We start from the raw sequence: 21722 nt of genomic DNA, 5'->3' as shown, positions 1-21722 counted from the left end.
CTTTGTTTTCTGAGCCAAATTCTCCCAAGTATTTCAAAAGTACATCCATGGGATTTAAAGGCCCAACCACCCTGGGAGTTTCTATTAATTTAGTAGGAATTAGAGCCAGAAGGCTTGAACATGCATGTGGGCATATCCACCCGATACATATCACATTTGCTCTACTATGTCCATGTTGCCAGCTAGCTGAGGATATATTGCGATAAGTTTGTATTAATTAAATACATTTTTTGTTTTGTTTTAACTTCTTTGGCGTTGGGTTCAGTACAACTGAAGTAGCTTTTAGTCAGGTGGAGACTTACAGAGATCAGATATAAGCACGTGGTAGTGGTAGGTGGGGTAGTGGTTAAGAGCGGCAGACTCGTAATCTGGGGAACCGGGTTCGTGTCTGCACTCCTCCACATGCAGCTGCTGGGTGACCTTGGGCTAGTCACACTTCTCTGAAGTCTCTCAGCCCCACTCACCTCACAGAGTGTTTGTTGTGGGGGAGGAAGGGAAAGGAGAATGTTAGCCGCTTTGAGACTCCTTCAGGTAGTAAAAAGCGGGATATCAAATCCAAACTCTTCTTCTTCTTCTTCTTCTTCTTCTTCTTCTTCTTCTTCTTCTTCTTCTTCTCTCAGTTTCTGAGCACCACATATTAGTGTCATTTATTGGAAAGGGGACAGGGAATGACAGAGCCGGCCTGCCCACCTCTGCCATCAACAGAGAAGCGGCATGGGCAGTGGTGCCAGCTTCCAGTGAGATATCGCCAAAATTTTGCGAGATCTCACAAGATTTTGGCAAGATCTTGCCAGAAAACACTGTCATCGCTGCTTTCCAAGTGTTGCCACGCAGTCCAGGTAAGGGATATTGGGGTGGCATGGTAATGGAATGGGGCAGCGTGCCAAGCGGTGAAAGGGGATGTGCTGCTCCTGGGCAAGGCAGAAGGGAGTATTGCATTAAACATTTTTGGGGAAATAATATACAATGAATTGAAAAAAATGTTTACAATAACATTTGTTTAAAAAAAACCAGAAGCTTTTCTGTTAGGTATTTTAGGACAGGAGCTGCCGAAAGGAAAACGGTACATTATTCATGTATGCTACAACAGCAGCAAGAATCTTAATAGCACAAAACTGGAAGACTGGAGAAGTACCATCAAAAGAACAACGGCAAGAAAAGTTGATGAACTATGCAGAGTTGGCAAAGTTAACAGATAAACTGCGTGAAAAGGACAAAAGTGATTTCGAAAAAGAATGGGAACCTTTTACAACATATTTGTAGTGGGGGGGAAAGGGCTCGCTGGCAGGATTTAAATAAACATTTATAACTTTATTTACAGAGAACAAGAAATTTAACAATGTGACAACATAGTACTATATGCAAACAGCAGAATGTAACATTTGAGGTAATAAACCAGAAATGGAAGCTGAGGGAAGTCAATAGGGAGGGAGGAAATTGGAAAATGAATGTTACTGATATTGGATATTTGTTATGAGAAAAAGAAAATCAATAAAAATTATTTAAAAAGAAGAAGGGAGCATTGCGGATGTGGGCATGGCAGTGGAGCCAAATCCCATTCCAATTTTTTTATGCTGACGCTCCCAGTAAGTTGCAGCGACACATGTTATTTGGAAGCCAGGAGAGCAGTGCTGTCCCTCAGGCACCACTGCAACCATCCTTATAACTGCAAAACAGCAATTTCAGATGACTCAGCAGAGAGTGAGGCCTGCCTGCACTCTAGACAAAGGCAACCCCTGCCACCGGGGCATTAGCCTGGGTAATCTGATAGGAAACTTACACAAGAAATGACTTATAGAAGAGATAAGAATGCAGGCAACTCAGAGGCCAGATATCAACCCCCTTAATGTCATCCTCTGCTTAGGAGGTAGAGTGGGATACCAATAAATATTAATATTATACCCCCTCCCCCTCCAGCTACACATATGGTGATTAGTCAAAACCCAAGTATGAAATACAACATGTCACCTAAGAAAATTCCACGGCATGAATCCACCCTAGCTCTGGCCAACTCTGCTTTCCCAAAGGAAGAGAACACCCTTGAATGCATAGGAATGGGTGGGGAGCTCTCCCTGACACTGATTTGCTGAGGCACTGACATAAGCATTATAAGCTCGCCTCAATAAATGTTTCTGGCTCTTCTTAACTCCAGTGAGGCTCTTACCTCATTGCAGAAATGTTCTTGGAAAGCAGGGAACCAGTCTGCATTTCTCTCTCTCTAAATAATAAACGGCAGAGAACAGAAGGGACTGAGGCAGACCAGTGCCAGAGGCAGCTGTGAGGGAATGTGAGGTAATATACTACTTACAGATTACTTATGCTGGCAAACTTTGACCTTTGCCTCAGGGAAAAGGGATGAAACATGCCTTCATCTTACAGCACTCTCTAGTGCAGTCTCCAGACAAAAGGCCTTGTGAGAAAAATCATGTCTGAATACCCTAATACTGTGTTCAACAGGGGCAGCTCTCTCCATTTCCTGTTCCAGCTGCCCTGGCAGCTCCAAGTAGGGGAGACAATTATCTACATGTGGAATCTCTAAAGGACAGTTTTGGATGTTCAGAGAAGCAGAAGGACGAGTGATTTAGGCTTGTTCCGATTAGAGATTCTGGCAAACTTTCTCCTTAGGCAGGCTCGAAAAGAATTCATGGCGATTCTTAAAGCTTATGTCAAAGGAGAAGCAAACTTTTCAAACCTATAATTTCTTCTCTAGTTTGCTTTAAAATCTGAGCCGGAGAAGAATTGCCAGCTTCCCCTGCCCTCTCAGTTGAGTGAAGCCCACTGGGTGACCTTGGGTCAGTCACTGTCTCTCAGCCTAACCTACCTCACAGGTTTGTTGTGGATATAAAAAAAATGGAGAGGGGGAGAGATGTATATGTCACTTTGAGCTCCTTGGGGGAAAGGCGAGATATAAATTTTATAATAGATAAATACTGAGAGAATTGATGGGCCGCAGGTTAAATAACCAAGGAGAGAAAGGCCATCTCTGCAAGTAATGGGCTCTGTACCACAAACTCATCTTTTTGCCACTGTGACTACTTAGTTCTCTGGCCAGTTCAGTGCAATGAAACCCTGTCACACAGTGAATTAAAAAATATGGGAGGTTTTTCCATGTTTTCTGGGCTTTGCCTTGGTTTGGAATATTGATCTTTGGTAATCCAAGATGAGTTTGGGAGCCCGTCTCGGCTTTTGTTGTTGCTACTCATCAACAACGTGCAAGTAAAGACGTTCATCCCTTCCCCGTCACCACCCCTACCTCTCTCATGAAGATTGTGTCACAGCCCTTTGCTCAGTGTAGCCTTTTGCCTGCAAAATGTAGCATAGTAAGACTTGTAGCCCGCAGAAGGCCCAGTGCTCCCTTGTACTTATGGGCAATTTAGTAAGTTCTAGGAACAGCCTGGGACTGTTAAAAAGAAGAAGTCATTAATAAGAGCGGAAGCTTCAAAAGACACATTGACTGGCAGTCATCCGACTAGGAAAAGCTGTTGTGTATGATACTGCAGGCAAAACGCCCAACTCCCCATTGGATTTCTGGCTGCAGGGCTGTACTGGGGGCTGGTGCCAAGCTGGGCAGCAAACGGGGGGGGGGGGGGGGTAGGCAGAGGCCTTGTGTGCCAACGTGGAGCCTGAAGGAAGGAACAAGGAAGCGGGCATTAGCCCAGTTAAAGACAGAACAAAGGAGGATCTGGAGTGTGTCTAACACCGCCAAATGGATCATTTCAGTGCTATTGTAATGGTTTTTATGACATTTTTTCATTGCATGAAAGTGCTCTGCAGTCTTTATTTTATGCATCGTCTCAATCCCACAATGCCCATTAGGCTGAGAGCAAGGCAGTGCTTTTCTGTGGCCACCCAGTGAGAGCCAGTTCAGCGATTACTAAGAGCAGGGAGAAGAAGCTACAAACAGATTCCCCTGCTTCTTCTACAGCAGCCTTCCCCAACCTAGAACCCTGAAGGTGTTTTGGGCAACAGCTCCCATCAGTACCCCAGGCAGCAGATTAATTTTGATTTTAATTGATTAACTTTATGTCCTTTCCAATGAATAAAGTAATATAATTTTTTGAAGCTATAAATCTACCACTTATTGTTAGGGAAGCAAAGGGAGTCTTGAACATTTTGTTTTCCCTGTGAACATTAACACACCGGGACCAAAAATAGCCTTGGATAAAGAAGCAAAGGTGCCTTTTACACCCATTGAAATTGGGCCCTTCCAATTAATCAACCAAGCGGATTGAACACATTGAAGGTGGCATCCCTGTTTAGAAGCCTGCCTTGCTGAAAAGAACTTTCCCACCTCTTTCAAGTTCCCTGGGAGTGAAAACGCACTTCATAGGAACTGTGCTCAAATGACGTTGATTAAAAGAGTAAAAAATAAGCCAGGTGTTACTCTGAAACTGTATAATTAGTGCTTTGTGCTGACTTCTCCTTTCCTTTACAGTATTTCCAACCCCCCCCCCCCGCAACCCCACGGCCACATCATTTAGATTACCCCCCCCCTTTTTTCTAATCATCTCTCGGAATGAGGAAGCATGTAACCCGGCTCATGGTTTTACCTTTTTGATGTTCACATAAGAGAACTCTTGAATTTCAAAGAGCTGGTGGGTATTTGAGTGGGAAACGTGGAAGCTGCCTTGTAATCAACACTCATTTATAGTTATTCTTGAACGATTTCTCTCTCTCACTCTCCCCTATGTAATTAGTCGTTCTGGGATGCTGGAGTGTTTTATTTCTGCTGGCTTCCCCCCACTTCACTTGCTCTCCACTTGATTTCAGTATCTGTGACCTCTGACCCTTTGAGCATTTTAGGTTATTGTTGGCTTTCTCTCCCTCCCCCCTTGGCCCGCCCCAATCTTCCACAGGTTCTAATGCATTGCCATGGAGATAAATTACTTTCATAAATAATCACAATCCAACATCCAAACTTGTTTTTTTTTAATACTAGGAGGTATGAACGGGATAATGAAATCCTTTATACAGTTATACCTTGGAAGTCAAACACCTTGCGAATTGAATGTTTTGGCTCCCAAACACTGCAAAGTGAGTGTTTCAGTTTGCAGACGTTCTTTGGAACCCAAACATCTGACACGGGTTCCGTGGGTTCCGATTGGCTGCAGTAGGAAGCCAATCGGAAGCCACACATTGGTTTCTGAATGCTTTGGAAGTCGAATGGACTTCCGGAATGGATTCCATTTGACTTCCAAGGTATGACTATATATACAGGACTTGATCCAGCAAGATCTCCTAAGCAAACCTTGGTGAACTAAATGGATTCTTCTTAGAAGCTCTCAGGTATCAAAAATGTAAGAAGATCCTGCTGAATCAGGCCAATGGTCCATCTAGCCCAGCATCCTGTTCTCACAGTGGCCAAACTGGACCTGAGGGCAACCGTTTGTGAGCACCAGCAGCTGGGACTCCAGCAGCTGAGACATACTGCCTCCTACAGTGGAGGTTGAGCATAGCCATTCTATCTTTTACACAACACTTGACATTCATAGTATCACAGATTCAGCCTCTAGCATTTCCATTTAAAACGACCAACCGGGGAAGACTTTTGCTCAAGCCTTTGGGGAGTTGCTGACCATCAGAGTAGACTATACCGGTTTGATGTACCACTCCGTGTTGCATTGAATGACAGCTTTATGTACCTGAAATGGCTGGATGGTGCTGCAAGTCATTGTAAATGTTTGTCCATTGTTGACTGCCAGAAGGCAGCTGTCTGTGGGAAGCCCACAAGGCATAGATGCTGTGCTCCTGTTAGCTTCAGGGTCTTTAGATTGTATTCTGTTTAACTTTAATTAAATCCTATGAATCAAACGTGTGTGTGTGTGTGTGTGTGTGTGTGTGTGTGTGTGAAGTACGATAAATGAGGGCTGATCAAAACAGAGCAACAACTGGCCATAAGGATTCCTCAGGTAGATTTTTGACTCTTTAGTATTCCTTCCTACAGAGGTGCTTGTAATTCATTTTTTTTTAAAGTCAAGGTGCTTCAAAGAGCTGTGATATCAAGCATGTTGTGTTTTGGGTGTATCAAAGCCAAACAAAAGAAGCTACCCACACACAAACAAAGGCAAGTATATATGTATACCTAATTGGAAAGCTGGAGCAGAATTTGTAAGAGTTCTCTAAAGAACATTTGAGAGAACTACCATATCAATGTAGTTTGAACAGGCAGGAGGCATACCATCCCCTGGGGTTGAACAGGGTGCTGTTTCTCTGCTTCTCTTTTGGCTTGTGTACAAGCAATACTAAGAAAGGCCAGAAAATGGGAGGTCTGTATGCACCTCCAACATCCCCACTTCACCTCCCTCTTCACAAGGCGTGGCTAATCTGCAATCCTCCAGATGTTGTCAGACTCTCATCTGCCCCAGGCAGCATGGCAAATGGTCAGGGTTGGTGGAAGTTGAGTCCACCAACATCTGGAGGGCCACAAGCTAGCCATCCCTGGTTTACACATTGCAGAGGCTACTCAAAATTAAGTCGCAGTTCAAGGGGTAGGAAAAGCTGAGGGGAGCTTGGCAGTGATTTGCATTTGCATCAAGACTGAGTTGTCATAACTGGTTGTTTTTCCAAAAGCACACAGACACCCTCATTTGTAATCTCTGCAGCTTGTAAATACTACAATGGGGTAGGATTTTTAAAATGTTTTTTTTTAATGGCATACTGTCATCTCAGGATGCTTCCAGATAGGTGTTTATTGTGAGATTGCCACTGCTCATGCACACACATTTTTTGCAGCATCCACACAGCACCATTGACATAAAAAATAACAGCCATATTCTCCCCCATCCCCATTAACTTGGAATTACCCTTATGGTGCTGGAGGAGACTCTTGAGAGTCCCATGGACTTCAAGAAGATCAAACCTATCCATTCTGAAGGAAATCAGCCCTGAGTGCTCTCTGGAAGGACAGGTCCTGAAGCTGAGGCTCCAATACTTTGGCCACCTTATGAGAAGAGAAGACTCCCTGGAAAAGACCCTGATGTTGGGAAAGACTGAGGGCACAAGGAGAAGGGGATGACAGAGGACAAGATGGTTGGACAGTGTTCTCGAAGCTGCTAACATGAGTCTGACCAAACTGCGGGAAGCAGTGGAAGACAGAAGTACCTGGTGTGCTCTGGTCCATGGGGTCACGAAGAGTCGGACACGACTAAACGACTAAACAACAACAATCCTTACCAGGGGAAATCTAGCAAATAAGTAGAGAAATAATCTGTTGCCCAAGATCTATTTGTAACATCTCAGTGTCTTGTTTGCAAATCAAGACCCCATCTGGAAGCACAGACATGCTGCTTGTCAATCCAGTGGTTCTAGAATTTATTCCAAGATTCTGCACACGACAGCCGACTCTCTTGTACGGTGGAGAGGGAGGTATGCAGGGCATTCTCTGTGATGGGGACAGCAGCTGCTCCTGCAAGGTACCATCTGCATGTTGGAGCCCTGAGGAGGTTTGGATTCCAACACCTGCTTCCAAGGCAGAGGTAGAATCCATCGATGTTTCTCTCTCCCCTGTCACTATGATGAATGGCTACGCAGTCATTGTCAGCTCGAATCCTTCATTTCTATGGCTTCTTACATGGGATATTAGTCCAAATCTTAGACTGAGTGAGTGTCTGCATATATTAAATACGTACGTGGTGATGTTAGTGCAAAGGTTCTCTTATCTTGTAGAGACTGCACATGCTGCTGAAAAGGCCTTAGGATGCAGAAATCTCCATCAAAGCCAGCCCAATGTAGCAAGTTCCCAAGAGCAGTTATCCACCAAGCATATTATCAGATTGGCCTTTTAAGTGTCTTCTTATCTAACTTTAGGTTGATTTCTGGAATAAGCACTTGTGTGCAGTTCAAAATAAGAGCCCCGTTTTGTGTATGCAAGAGGCCCTTGTACGTTCAGCCCAAAATGTGTAGGGCCAAAGCCACACATACACCATCCACATGCATCTCCCATCCACCACCCAAATCCACACACTTCCGTACATCCACGGAAAAGCATGTACCCCATTCATCCATCCGTCTCTCTGTCTCACATGCAAACAAGTTTCCAAAGTTTTGCCCTTTTAAAGAAGTCAATCCTTTGCCACTGGTGTTTGCATGCAAACAGATGTTAAGGAAGGAACAGAAAAACAACAACAAAATGCCCTGGAGGCTCCCCCTCCCCTCTTTTCAGAACATAGCTCTAGATCACTGAAAGCAGTTGGCATATCTCCCTATTTGCCTTCTTTTTTTCACAGAACCTTTCCAACCCCCTCTCCAGTCTAAGTCACTCTATTCCCCTCATCTCTGTCTCCTCCCTCTCCTTTTTTTTTTTTTGCTGCATGAACATTCACATACATTCACATCTCTATAATTTGCTGAATAGCAAATGTTGGAAACTCAGAATATGCTCCTAAAGCAGGGCTGGCCACCCTGTCTGGCCCTCAGGCTTTTCCACAGGCCACCTTCCCTCACCTCTAGTGTTTTTACCTGGCTGGAAAGTGAGAGCCAGTGTGGTGTAGTGGTTAAGAGCGGTAGACTCGTAATCTGGTGAACCGGGTTCGTGTCTCCGCTCCTCCACATGCAGCTGCTGTGTGACCTTGCGCTAGTCACACTTTTCTGAAGTCTCTCAGCCCCACTCACCTCACAGAGTGTTTGTTGTGGGGGAGGAAGGGAAAGGAGAATGTTAGCCGCTTTGAGACTCCTTTCCTGCCTGAGTGGAGGGTGGGGGGCCGATGACACTGTGTGTAGAATCTGCATAAAGCCCAAATGTGCATTCTCTGCCCACTTTTGACTGTAGCCCTGCCCACCACCCGCATGTGGCCCTTTGAAAGTTATCCAGAAGGGAATGTGGCCCTTGGGTTGAAAAGGATTTCCCAGCCCTGTCTTAAAGGGTTCCATTTTAGTTGTCCTCAACTTTCTGGTTTGAGGCACTTGAAAAAGTTTCAGAAAGGGAGAGGTGAGTGGGAGCATTAATATCTTGTTCCCGGTCACTTAAGATTCCCCAAGCAATTATTATTGGAATGGCATACGAAAGATGAGGAGGTAAAATCAGTAATGATACATTGGGCTAAAAATATTGGACACAATATACAGTTAGAAGGCTGTGAGAGGTTATGGAATGAAGGTATTTATTTTACTGCATGCAGCACGCATAAAGAAAATGTTACGAAAATGATATATACTGTAGGTGGTATTTAACACCAGTTAAACTGGCCAAAATGTATAGAACAAAAAAATGAATGTTGGAAATGTAAGGGAAAGGAAGGTACTTTTTACCATATGTGGTAAAAAAAGGTCCGTATAGTTAAAGTTATGGTTTTCCCAGTAGTGATGTATGGAAGTGAGAGCTGGACTGTAAAGAAGGCTGATCGCTGAAGAATTGATGCTTTTGAATTATGGTGCTGGAGGAGACTCTTGAGAGTCCCATGGACTGCAAGAAGATCAAACCTATCCATTCTGAAGGAAATCAGCCCTGAGTGCTCACTGGAAGGACAGATCCTGAAGCTGAGGCTCCAATACTCTGGCCACCTCATGAGAAGAGAAGACTCCCTGGAAAAGACTGTTGGGAAAGATGGAGGGCACAAGGAGAAGGGGACGACAGAGGACGAGGTGGTTGGACAGTGTTCTCGAAGCTTCTAACATGAGCCTGACCAAATTGCGGGAGGCAGTGAAAGACAGGAGTGCCTGGCGTGCTCTGGTCCATGGGGTCACAAAGAGTCGGACACGACCAAACGACTAAACAACAACAATGTGGTAGACATGTATAGAGGTAAAAGCTTTCTGGGAAATGATACATAATGATTTAAAGAAAATATTTTAAAACACTTTTGTTAAAAAACCAGAAGCTTTTTATTGCGTATAGTGGATAGAGAGATACCGAGACAAGATAAAAAAACACTGTTCTTATATGCAACAACTGCAGCAAGAATTTTGTTAGCCCAAAGATGGAAACAACAGGAGTTACCAACAAAAGAAGAGTGGCAGATGAAGCTGATGAACTTGGCAGAACTGGCGAAATTGACGGGAAGAATCTGGAACCAGCGAGACCAAGCATTCCAAAAGGACTGGAACAAATTTATATTATATCTGAAAGACAACTATAAGCAATTAACATCATGAGCAGGGTTATCTGAAGCTTTGTAAGAAGAAATTGCTATCTCTTCAGGTTGAGTAATATAATATTTTAGGTAGTGATATAACAGGGATAGGAAACAAAGCGAAATGTAAAGTTGTAAAAGTTTAATTTTGTAAAGCGTTAGACAGGAGGGAGGGAAGTCGTTAGGCTCAATTGAGCCAAAGGGATAAAATATGAGGATACGATGTTATGTAATTTGATTATATGTAAAACCAATAAAAATCATTTATATATATATTTAAAAAAAGATTGCCCAAGCCTTGGCAATGATCACTAAGAACCTGGACTAGTACAGAGAGTTTAGCACTGCAGCATCTGGGTTTTCTAGTGAGGCTGTCACCACTGAAAACCATCGCCAATTCGCCATGCAAAGACTACCTTGGAAGAACAGCAGGAGGGTAGATGGCTGAGCAGTGGGTTGGACCTGAGACTAGAGGCTAGTGAGTCAGTTGGAAAGGCTTGTGGGCCACCAGTTCTCCAACTGTGACATGGTTTCAAATGATCTAATGTCTCATCTCGTTTGGCCCAAAGTAACTGCAGACTAATTCTCATTTCCAAACTGGCCCAACAACTTAACAGAAAAAGGTCATTGTTTTTAATTTAATTCTACTGGTCCATTAAAGGTTTTTTTGTGCTGTTTTTTCCCCTCTTCTATTTTTACCCGTTTTCATTTCCAGGCAATCGGTGCCTGTTAAATATTCCGCCAAGCGTGATATTACTCTCCTGTCTCCCTATTCTGACATACTCCGTTGCAGTAATTTGCTGAACTCAGCTCCTACATTTGGCTTTCTTTTGAAGGAAAGGCGGAGGGAGCCCTCAGCACCAACAAACCTATTAATAATAATAATTAAAAGAGAACTTGACAAGTGGAAACAGCACATCTAAATCCCACTCCATGAGAGAGAGAGTGTGTGTGTGTGTGTGGAGGAGAGAAAGAGAGAGAGAGAAATATGTGAGCCCTGTGGAAATAAAAGGGGGAGGGAGCTGTTTTTGTTCTTATTTATCTTTAATAGGCCACTTACATTTGGAATTCCAAGCTGAACAGTCTTCTTCAAAATGAGTTTTTGTAAAGGCCAAAAACAGGGGAAGCGGGTTGGTGTTACTCACTGTGCCCATTGCTGGGCTCTCCATGTGAGGTCATACCTCCACACACAATAAATATATAGCATTAAGTTTAAGACCACTCCATTAGGGGTGGTTGAAACTGCCCATTTCTGCTTTGCTCAGTTTCTCATTTTTTCCAATCTTACATCCAGTTCCCCACATTTCTGCATCAGTTTGTGATTAATTTTTAATCCTCATAAGAATTCATGAACATTTTAATGTGATTTCCCCCAATATACACATTTTTGCAAAGAACTTTCGCCTAAAATAATGTTCCTTTGCATCTTTTTTTTCCACGAACTACGTTGCAAATTTCAGAGGACAGCAAATTTTCAAAGATGGCCATGTTTTAATTCTTTTCTTTTTCCAGAAAGTGGGAATTTTGTAGGTTCACCTTGAAGTTTGAACTGAATAAAATGGAAACAAATTTAAAAAATTCCTTCCAGTAGCACCTTAGAGACCAATTAAGTTTGTTATTGGTATGAGTTTTCATGTGTTTGCACACTTCTTCAGACAGACCAACACAGCTACCTACCTGTAACATGAATAAAATTGCTCAACCACCCCTACACTTCATACATTACATTTTTTTTTTTTTAGATTTAAGTCTCAGGGCTATGATCTAACACAGAGTTAAGAGTACTGATTGCCACCCCTACTACTGCCCTGATGAGCAAATTTATGCTATGCGTATCTTTGAATGAATGTGGTGTTTTGAAAACCATTAACACCTGAATCTAGTTTGGCGGACAGTTCCCTAATGGTAAAGTAAAATTAAGGAAAGAGTTTGCAATGGTGCAAGTTAAAATAATTAAATTTGCCTGAAAACATTAATTAACCAACAGTATTAATCATGCATTCATTCAATGCCAATTACAGTGGAATTTTCAAAATCTGATTGTAATTGGAGCTCTCCCTTGTTTAGAGTTTATGGCAACCTGTATTTTCCTCAAATTTCAGCAGTAAATTGCAGATTATTTTTTTCAAACAATGGATGATCATTTCATTCCAAAACAGAAATGGGTATCTTCAAAATAACATGCATGCTGGTAGTGTACATTTATTTTAAATGTTTGGGCAATCCCTTGGCTAAAAAACAAACCAGCCCTAGCATAAATGGTCAAGTAATTTAAGTGTTCACAGTGGCAGTGGTTGTGGCAACCTTTAGTTAAATACATCCACACAACCTTCCCCTCCTCAGAAATGGCCTGTTCCTTTTTATGTGTTTTTAATATTTTCTTATAAGCCACCCAGAGTGGCTGGGGAAACCCAGCCTGATGGGCAGGGTATAAATAATAAATTATTATTATATTATAATTATTCCTAATGTTGACATTCCCAAGTCCAGCCTTAAAAATCACCCTATTTTCTTATAAGTTCTTTTAGATATTCCTTCTATCCTTTGATGTCAGCCACAGAAAAGCAGGTATCCTTGCCTGTATAGTATTATCACCTTTTCCTGCTCTGTATATTGTAGAATGTTCCTGGGGATCTATTTGCACAACTTTGCCAACTTTGCTTTTACCCTTTTATAAAAGTGCTGCTTCTTTTATTTCCCAGTGGATCAAGTTTCCTTCTTCATGGCAAGGTATGCCTGGAGTCCTTACGATATGTAGGTTTTCCCTCTGCATATAATCAACTTTCCAGTAATGTGAGACATTGGATACTTTAACATAAACCTGTCACCTCTCCTGATTTATATAGCTGTTGATTATCATAATGTTGCAATGGGTCTGTTTGACATAAGGATATTTCCGAATCTCTCTTCAACCACCTACCCAATTGTCTCTTGGAGGAAAATTGGTCCAGAGCTTTAATTCCCTGGCTTAATTTTTTTCTGCTGAAATGCTGCCCTGCATTTTTTCCCCTTGTCTTTCCTCAGTGTTCTGAACCGAACTCCAGTGCATCTGGTCCATGAAATTATATTGGTAGATGATTTCAGTGATGATCGTAAGTGACTTTTTATGACTTGAATGTGGGAGGGAGGGGTGAGTGGGGGAAGGGGGGAGAACTATGTGTGTACATGCTTGGAAAGGCAGGTGCATGGGTGCCCATGGTGGGGCAAGGGGACAGTGCCCCCCCTCATTGAACCATAATCCAGAGATTCCCAGCATGCATGGAGAAGAGAGTAAGAATAAATGTCTAGCATTTGTATAATCTGAGAGAAGCGGCAAAATATATAGGCACTGTTCTGCCCAATTTTTTTGTTGCTGTTGAGAAATTAGCTGATAGGTTTTGGTTTCTTTAAATGTTAGTTTATAATTTGTATGCATATACAAATCGACTCCCGGAATGGTTCGAAAACCAAGGCACGGCTTCTGATTGGCTGCAGGAGTCTGCTCCCCTTTTCAATATTTTACTTTAGTCCCCACTGCCCTGGGAAAGTTCCTGCATACACCTAGGTGCAGATGTTCTCTTGTGATGTAAGTTCCTGTGTTCTTGCAGCCAATGAGCCAATTGGTCATTTTCACCTGTGTCACATTGTCAAACTCCTTAATGCTCACCTGCTATTCTTTTGCCCTGAAAGTCTGTGAAAGTTTAAAAAAAGAAAAAAGTTTTGAAAATGGGATGGATCTCTGCTTGTGTTTCCAAAGCGGATGACTGCCGTTTGCTGATCAAGCTACCCAAGGTGAAATGTTTGCGCAACAGAAGAAGAGAAGGTAAGAACTCAGTGGCCCAGCTGCAGATGGTGAAGGGCAAAATGAATTACCTGTTTTGAGGGACGGGGGGGGGGGAGTGGCTGTCTTTTGGTTTGTAGCATACTTCGCTGATATACTCCTTTATAATTTACTTACATTGATTTATAAACTTAATTTATAACTTACATTATAACCCTGCCTGTACAGCTTGAAAGTCTAGTATTCATCCAATAGCAGGCAATCCAAGACTGATGTGGCACAAACATGGCAGAAACTACTAGGCATCACAGCTCCCACTGAAATTTTGACTTCCTTTTTGTTGTTTTTATTTTGCAAACGATTTCATTCCATTGCTTATTTTTGCATATAGGCAAACAAAGTAAATGCTAGACGATCAAACTATAAAAATGCAGTCAGTTGAGGCAACATTCACATACATCAGTGCAAAGATAATAAACTCAAATGTTACACCATATGGCATTGTAGTCAGTGGCCATGTTTCTGTGATCAAACCCAAGCTTAACAATATTATTATTTGTACCCCGCCCATCTGGCTGGGTTTCCCCAGCCACGTTAAACAGGTCAGTGTAGATCCAGCCAATGCCGTCATATGATCAGATATCATATCCCCAGCTAAGATCCTTATTGTTATTTTTGGGCCAGCTGCAGTTTTCAGTCCATTTTCAAAGCTAGCCCCCATTGCAATGGTCTAAACAATAAGTTCCCTAGCAAGCGTAAGTATGGCCAGGCAATCACCATTCAGGTAGGGTTGACTGCCTATCAGGAGGCCACCTGCTGGCATCACATTCCATGGCCTACTATATAACAGGAATATGGGTTCCAAATGCCTCTGGAATGACAGATTCATTTAATATTCACTTAATAATCCTTCCTCCTTTCAGTACATGAACAATAGTAGTCATCTTCTCACATGGCTGTTGTGGTGATAAAGAAGGGCTACAGTGAACCTTGCATTTCAGAAACGACTTCTTTGCAGAAAGTTAAATATTTCCCCCCACTTCAGTTGCTGCGATTATGGGCTTGTTCACATGTCACAGAAAACCACAGTTAAAATATAAACTATGGTTTATTATGAATGTGCAATGTTGCTGCTGCTGAAATTGCAGGTGCTTTACTCCTGCTGCTCCCAGGAAACAAACCACGGTCTAGCTTAGCATGATGTCTAATCTTGGTTTCTTTGGAGAGCAATAAACCACGAGCCCAAGCTAAACCATGGTTTGTTCCTTAGCAGTGCGGCAGCAGTGGAAGTGGGGGAAGAGTAATGCACCTGCAATTTATTTTAACTATGGTTTAATGTGACATGCAAAGCAGGTCTGTAACTATTCTGGTTTGGGCCCATTAAATCTTGGTTACCGCTCGGGCAACCTCTCTGAACCAGTCGGAAAGTCGTACTCCGCTGCAATACTAATTTGGAAAATTGAGCAGAGCCCACTGAAGGATATAAATGCTGTCCCATTAAAGCTTGCCTTGAATTAAATAATCAATAAACGCTCAATTGTGTATGTGTAATCCTTATTTATTTTTATGGCAGCAGTTTAAAATCATAAGTAACCAGCAAACAGGGCCCCGTACAACAGGAATCAGCCTCAATTGTGGTTAATTATTAAGTGGAAACTTCACAGCAGCAGAAAGGGTTCTCCCCCCCCCCCCCAGGTTGAGCAAAGGTAAACTGAGGCACAGAGCAATGCCAACCACGAAGATCTCCCCGTGAATATTTGGAGCAGTAAAATTCATGCCAATTCTATAAGCAACTTCCCTGTTTTGAGGACCTGGAACAAACTGTCCTTCCCCCAGTCTCCTCCTTTGCATACATAAGGCAATTCCCATGGGGAATATGATCAAGTGCCCTCTACAGAGCACGGGTGACTTGTCCCTATTACCAGGGCTGAATACCCTGTTAGACTGCAGAAAGCTAGAAAAGCAAGGTGGCCATTAGTTGTTCATGTCAGATTATAGGAAGTCACACCCTATACCACACTGGAGGAGAAGAAACAGCTCTACCTTGGTATGTATATGATCTTTCCAAAGCTACCATTTAGTAGCTAGCCTATTCTATCCAGCCTATTCAATCTATGGCATGAAAAGGGGCTTTTACATGGCTTGGAATGTACTCTGAAAGACATGTCCACAAAGCACCCAGCCAGCCATCACCAGCACTTGGTTTCCTCCTGTTTGCTGCCCCTTTTGGCACCTGCTTCAGTCATGTGCCTTTTTTTAAGAACAAGGATTCTTTGTGCTTGTGTTCCAGCTAATCAGAAATCACGCAGTCGGTGAGATGACCTCACGTGTCATGCAGCCAATTGGATTTGCTTATGACTATGGCAACAGCCATGAAGCCAACCCAGAGTGAGGGCAATGTTTCCTGTCTTCACTCTGAATGGGTGAACAGTTCAACCCTGTTGTGCAGCCTCTCCTCTTCCATGGAAGAGACAAAGTCCCAATCGTGTCCTCAGAGCCCATACCTCTCATGGGCTTTTTTCTGGTGTCCCTGTGATTACAAGTTACTTGCTTTTGCTTTCATAGAGGCTTTGGATGTCTCTGCTCTTGGTCAGGCAGAGGGTGGGTATTTGGAAGTTATAGCCCATCATCATTACATTGACTGAAACCATAGCCTGTATTATTCTTTTCATTCAGTACTGATTCAGGTCATTCAAAGGCTTTCAAAGATTTTGTTCTAATTTGAGTTTCGAACTAGGCTTTTAAATTGTGCTTGATTCCTCTATGTTAGGAGTCAGTGTTGGCTGAAACCTACATTTGATAGGGAGATTGTATTAATTTCAGGCTTTAATCTAGTTTTAATTAGAAGCATTGTGGGACCACCCCTTCCCATCTTCTCTCTCTTCCTTCCAACCTTTTAAAAACAGCACAGAGGCAGATAGAGGCAGATACCAGTATTTGAATGCACTAGTAAGAGGAGGAAAGTTGGCAGATCCATTTATTTCCTTCCAGCCCACTTGTCTTCTGGGCAAGAAGTGTGATTCAGACTAGGCTGTACCCATAAATGTTCTGATTTTCCCCATCCCATCAATTTCCTCCCAGACAAACCAAACTGGAAGGGAGGCCACCTATCAGAACTCCTGTTTTTCTGGTGGAATTGGATTTGTTGCATCAGTGTCTTTCCCATATCACCAGGAAACCTGTAAGGAGTCATTGCAGCACCACTCCTGAGATAACTACCATGGGTAACATGAAAGGAACCTACTGTATACAGCTGCCCCTCTATGTGACAACATTGGCCTTTAGAAAATTGAGTTAAATGCTGGCATAGAGTCTCCACATAGCTCCTCCCATGTGGTTCCAGTTTTGGAGCGGCATGAGCATCAGGCCCAAGAGGCTCCCATGAACAGGTTATCTTAGGGTGCCCATGTACCCTATTTTGCAGATTAGAGACCTTTGTTTGAAGAGTTCTCAAGGGATAGCCCGCTATTTGAAAAAAAAAAAAAGGTCAAGTTCTAGCCAGGTCTGAAGATAAAGAACCACGGCAACATCTCAGTTTCAGTCAGTGGTAGAGCAACAGCTTTTGCATGCAGAACATCCTGGTTTTAACCCCTGCATCTCCAGGTAGGACTGGGAAACTCTGGAGTGCTATTGCCACTTTCCACAGGCAATACTGAACTACAGGGAGCAATGTTCTGGCTCCGTGTAAGACAGTTTCCTATGTTCCTAAGAGACAGCACGCAGTGCAAATAGATAAATAGGTACCGCTCCGGCGGGAAGGTAAATGGCGTTTCCGTGCGCTGCTCTGGTTCGCCAGAAGCGGCTTAGTCATGCTGGCCACACGACCCGTAAGCTGTACACCGGCTCCCTCGGCCAGTAACGCGAGATGAGCGCCGCAACCCCAGAGTCGTTCGCGACTGGACCTAACCGTCAGGGGTCCCTTTACCTTTACCCTTTAAGAGACAGCAGGGACCTTGAAATTGCCCATCAGCACTTAGCACTTGGACAGCAAACTGAGCAGGCCCCTAGGTCACCAGATCAGAGTCTTTCCCGCTGTGGTGCGATTTCTTTTATTTCTCTTTAAATTATACTAATCATTTCTGAGTATGCATCTATACACATATATTAGCACATGGAAATATTGTGCAAATCCTCTTCTGGCCTCTTTTTTTGTTGATGCACCAGTGACCACCTTTGGTGATCTCCCTTTGCCCCATCCTGTTCTCTTCCATTGTGCTTTTGTAGAGCCCAGATGGGTAGGAGGACATGGGTTTTAATGAGATGAGCCATCTTCCTCTCATAGGTACAAATGTGGTCTTCTCTTCACCACTTTCCATCCTTCCTTCCCCATTTCAGCTAGTACAATGGTGAGGCAGCTGCTCTGATTGCTGAAAGGCCTGATTTCTGCTAAAAATTGTTGCCAGGCCTCTCATGACAGAGATTGTTTATTTTAAGGTGACTTTAAGAAAAAAAAGTAATTGTGTTATTAGTTAAGGGAAACTTAACACTGTAATAATTGGCTTTAATTTGCAAATTAATCAGCCCAAGAGTTAAATGAGTTTTCTATTTAAGGAAAACTTTTAATCTGTTGACATTCCTAGTTTTCACGCAGCATTTATTACTTTGCCTACCTGAAATTTCTATTACTGCTGCTGAAAATTCATTTTCGTAGGTTAGTGTACTGTGAAATCAACATTCACCAGTAACCAAATTCTGCCAATCTGGTCTACTTCCCATCAGGGGAAACTGAATGAAAAATGACTAAAACCTACCCAACACTGCCCCTTACAGACCATTTGGTGGTCTCATCATCAATACACATGTGACACCTTCGATCTTTGCACCATCCTCTATTCTTGGCACTCTCTAGGTATTACAGCTGGATCATTAACCTGTTGACTTGGCAGCGTGAAACAAATCATACTTTACATTTTGATCTTGGGTATGAAAAGGGGCCCACATTTAAATAGCAAAATACACAAATGGAATTGTCGATTGTGTGTGGTTACCATGGATTTGAATTGTTAGTTTTCCCTGCAGGAAACAGAAAAGTCAGTCAGGAAAGAATTAAGTCCACAGTTCCATGTTTATTGTAGGGGGAAAAACAACTGGTCATATAAATGTGCTTGAGCATGAGATATAAATATGTTGTTGTGTGGTACTTTATTGTATCTGATAATTGATGTAAGAACAGAAGATGAGTCTGCTGGATCAGGCCAATAGCCCAACTAGTCCAACATCCTGTTCTCACAGTGGCCAACCAGATGCCTATAGGTTTTTCCTGTACTATTATCTTTCTTATAAATGTGTTTGGATTCCAGTGCTCAATATGTGTATGTATTTTGTGTGTGTGTGTGAGTGAGTGAGTGAGAGAGAGAGAGAGAGAGCAACTGATCCACCCGTAATTCATTCAATGTGGCGCCATGATTTTGTAGTGGATCTGGACTTGGACTGAGGAATCTTTGAGTTCAATACATGCTCAGACATGGAGACTTCTTAATGGCCTTGGACCAAGTCGCTACTTAACCTGCCTCACAGGGTTTTTGTGAGGATAAGAACTCGTGGACCCAGGTTCCATGGACCAGCGTGCAATTAGCTGAGCTGAAAAGTTGGCATGCGAGTGACTGCTCTGCTGTGCCAGGATGCTTGAGTGCAGATTCACAAGGCCTACTAAACATGCTATATGTTATATGAATAGGTTCCAGTTCTCACAAGACTGGCGACTAGGCATTCAGATTGGCTCTAGAGAGTGAACGCTAGTTAAGATGTTCAAAAGGGGGTCAGAGCTTGAAATAGATCCGCCCCCCACCCCCTCTCATGTTTAAAGGGATTGCTCTATTAATACATCCAGGGAGTCTCAGCTGCAGCTTATTAGCCAGAAAATTAGAATAGGCAAAACAATGCCCGGGGTCTTCCTTTTAAAGCTGTTTGTTCTAAGGAAACAGATGAGATGGGCTCACGCGGCCTCTCTGGGATTTTTAAAAATACGTTTAATTAAATTGTATTTTAAAGATTAAGTAGATACATATAGAGGATGAATATTGCCACAGCAGGCTCTAGGGGCTATTACTGGAAACCTCTCTATGCACTTCCCCTCCAAAATCATAGTCTAAATTAATGCTTTCTAACCTTGGTTTGCAGAAATAATAACTACAAGTGAATCAGATGTGGGCTATGTAGATATTTGTAATTCTGCATTCTACGACAATTAGGTGGTTTGGTGTGTTTTTTTTAAAGTCAGATTCTGGCTCAGTTATACTAGGCCCTACTGTAAATCAGCAGTGCAATCCTATGTATGTTTAAAAGGAAGTATGTCCTACTGTATTCAGCGGATATTACTTCTATGGAAGTGTGCATAGGATTGCTGCTTTGGCATAAATGTGCTGAGATACCAGCTTCCAGTGCACTAATTGGACCTTCTGCTGCAGTTCTAATGCTGATAGTTGCGCCTTGCTCCACATGCACAGATTAATCCAGGGGGGAAAGGATGCAACAACTGCCTGCAATTCATTAACAAGTCCCACAGCAACAATGTAGAGTACCAGAACAGAACACTACTGGGAATATCATAGTAGAATGTGAGGTTTCAGAACCAGTGTGAATTATTGTACTGTGATTGTAAGAGCACTCGTTTTAGCTGACTTAGCAATTAAATGTCAATATGTTCATGTATTAGCAATTAGAACTCAAAAATTGTTCCCTTTTGAGAAACTGGGGGAATTATAATAAAATGCGTGATTACGTTAACCAAAGTTGTCACATGCTGTTAGAAGGAAAGGTCATCCCCCATCTCCCTTTTACAGTGACACACTGGCTTCAGAAAAGCCCTTAACTCTCATTCCAACTGATTATAATTTCTCCATACCAATTAAAATTTCTCCCCAGTGATTAATCCATTTAACCCATAGATGATTATTCTACCGATTCATATCTGTGTCACTGCCGCCCTGTTCTTCCAGCTTCTGCCATATGGTGTCAGTTGGCTCCAAAGAGGACTTTGGAGGGTTGGACTAGAGACCGTTGGATCCCTTCCAACTCTACTGACAGTGAGAGCTGTTCAGCAGTGGAATTTGCTACCAAGGAGTGTGGTGGAGTCTCCTTCTTTGGAGGTCTTTAAGCAGAGGCTTGGCAGCCATCTGTCAGGAATGCTTTGATGGTGTTTCCTGCTTGGCAGGGGGTTGGACTGGATGGCCCTTGTGGTCTCTTCCAACTCTATGATTCTATGATTCTACGATTCTATGACTTCAGCTCTCAGTAAATGGAGAAAAAGGCTGCTATGTCCCATAAACACATTGCCCAACTCTTTGAGAAGCGATTGCAGGCCGGATAGAGCAACGTACAGTTTTCTTTCTGCTTCCTCTTCAAGGACAACTGATGCTGCCTCATGCTGCTGCTGTGCTCATGTCTTACTTTCAGGCTTCCTGTAGGTCACCTGGTCGGCCACTATGAGACCAGGATGCTGGATTAGATAGGCCTTTGGTCTGATGCAGCAGGGATCTTCATGCATTCTCGTGGTTCCCCTTAAAAACCCTCGGAGGTGTCACTCAGGAAGAAATCCCCACATTTGTTTTAGGTGACATTTGGTTGGCAGCCTTTGGTGCCATCGCCCTTCAGAACTAACTGAAAATGTCCATGTAACTATCCTCAGTTCCTTCCCCAACAACAACCAAAAGAATTGTGCGAATTAGCCACAAATCGTTCCTTTTCAATCAGCTCTTTCATTTTTGGAGCTTGCAAAACCAAAAGGGGTTGTCATATGTCTCTAGAAGAAATAAGTGCTGGGCGCATAAGACGATCATGACTTCTCCTGATTATATGGAGCTGAGCATGAAAGTGGTAGAAGGGGAGAAGAGTGCTTTGGTGGATGCTGCCCCATTAGGGCAAATGGGACCCCGCCCTGCAAAAACCACTCTCCC

General features: G+C 42.9%; 1 protein-coding gene across 1 annotated transcript in view; it reads left to right on the top strand.

Annotated features, from left to right (window-relative positions):
* GALNT14 (polypeptide N-acetylgalactosaminyltransferase 14) overlaps positions 1 to 21722 on the top strand; it is a 230414-nt gene that overhangs the window by 170421 nt on the left and 38271 nt on the right. The window contains 2 exon segments of the mRNA XM_033144635.1: positions 13092 to 13159; positions 13804 to 13869. Of these exon segments, the coding sequence (XP_033000526.1) occupies positions 13092 to 13159; positions 13804 to 13869 (134 nt within the window).

This window comes from Lacerta agilis, chromosome 3, assembly GCF_009819535.1.
Source record: "Lacerta agilis isolate rLacAgi1 chromosome 3, rLacAgi1.pri, whole genome shotgun sequence".
Classification (NCBI taxonomy): Eukaryota; Metazoa; Chordata; class Lepidosauria; order Squamata; family Lacertidae; genus Lacerta; species Lacerta agilis.
Note: the sequence above shows the minus strand (reverse complement) of the source record. Positions and strands in the feature narration are given on the sequence as shown.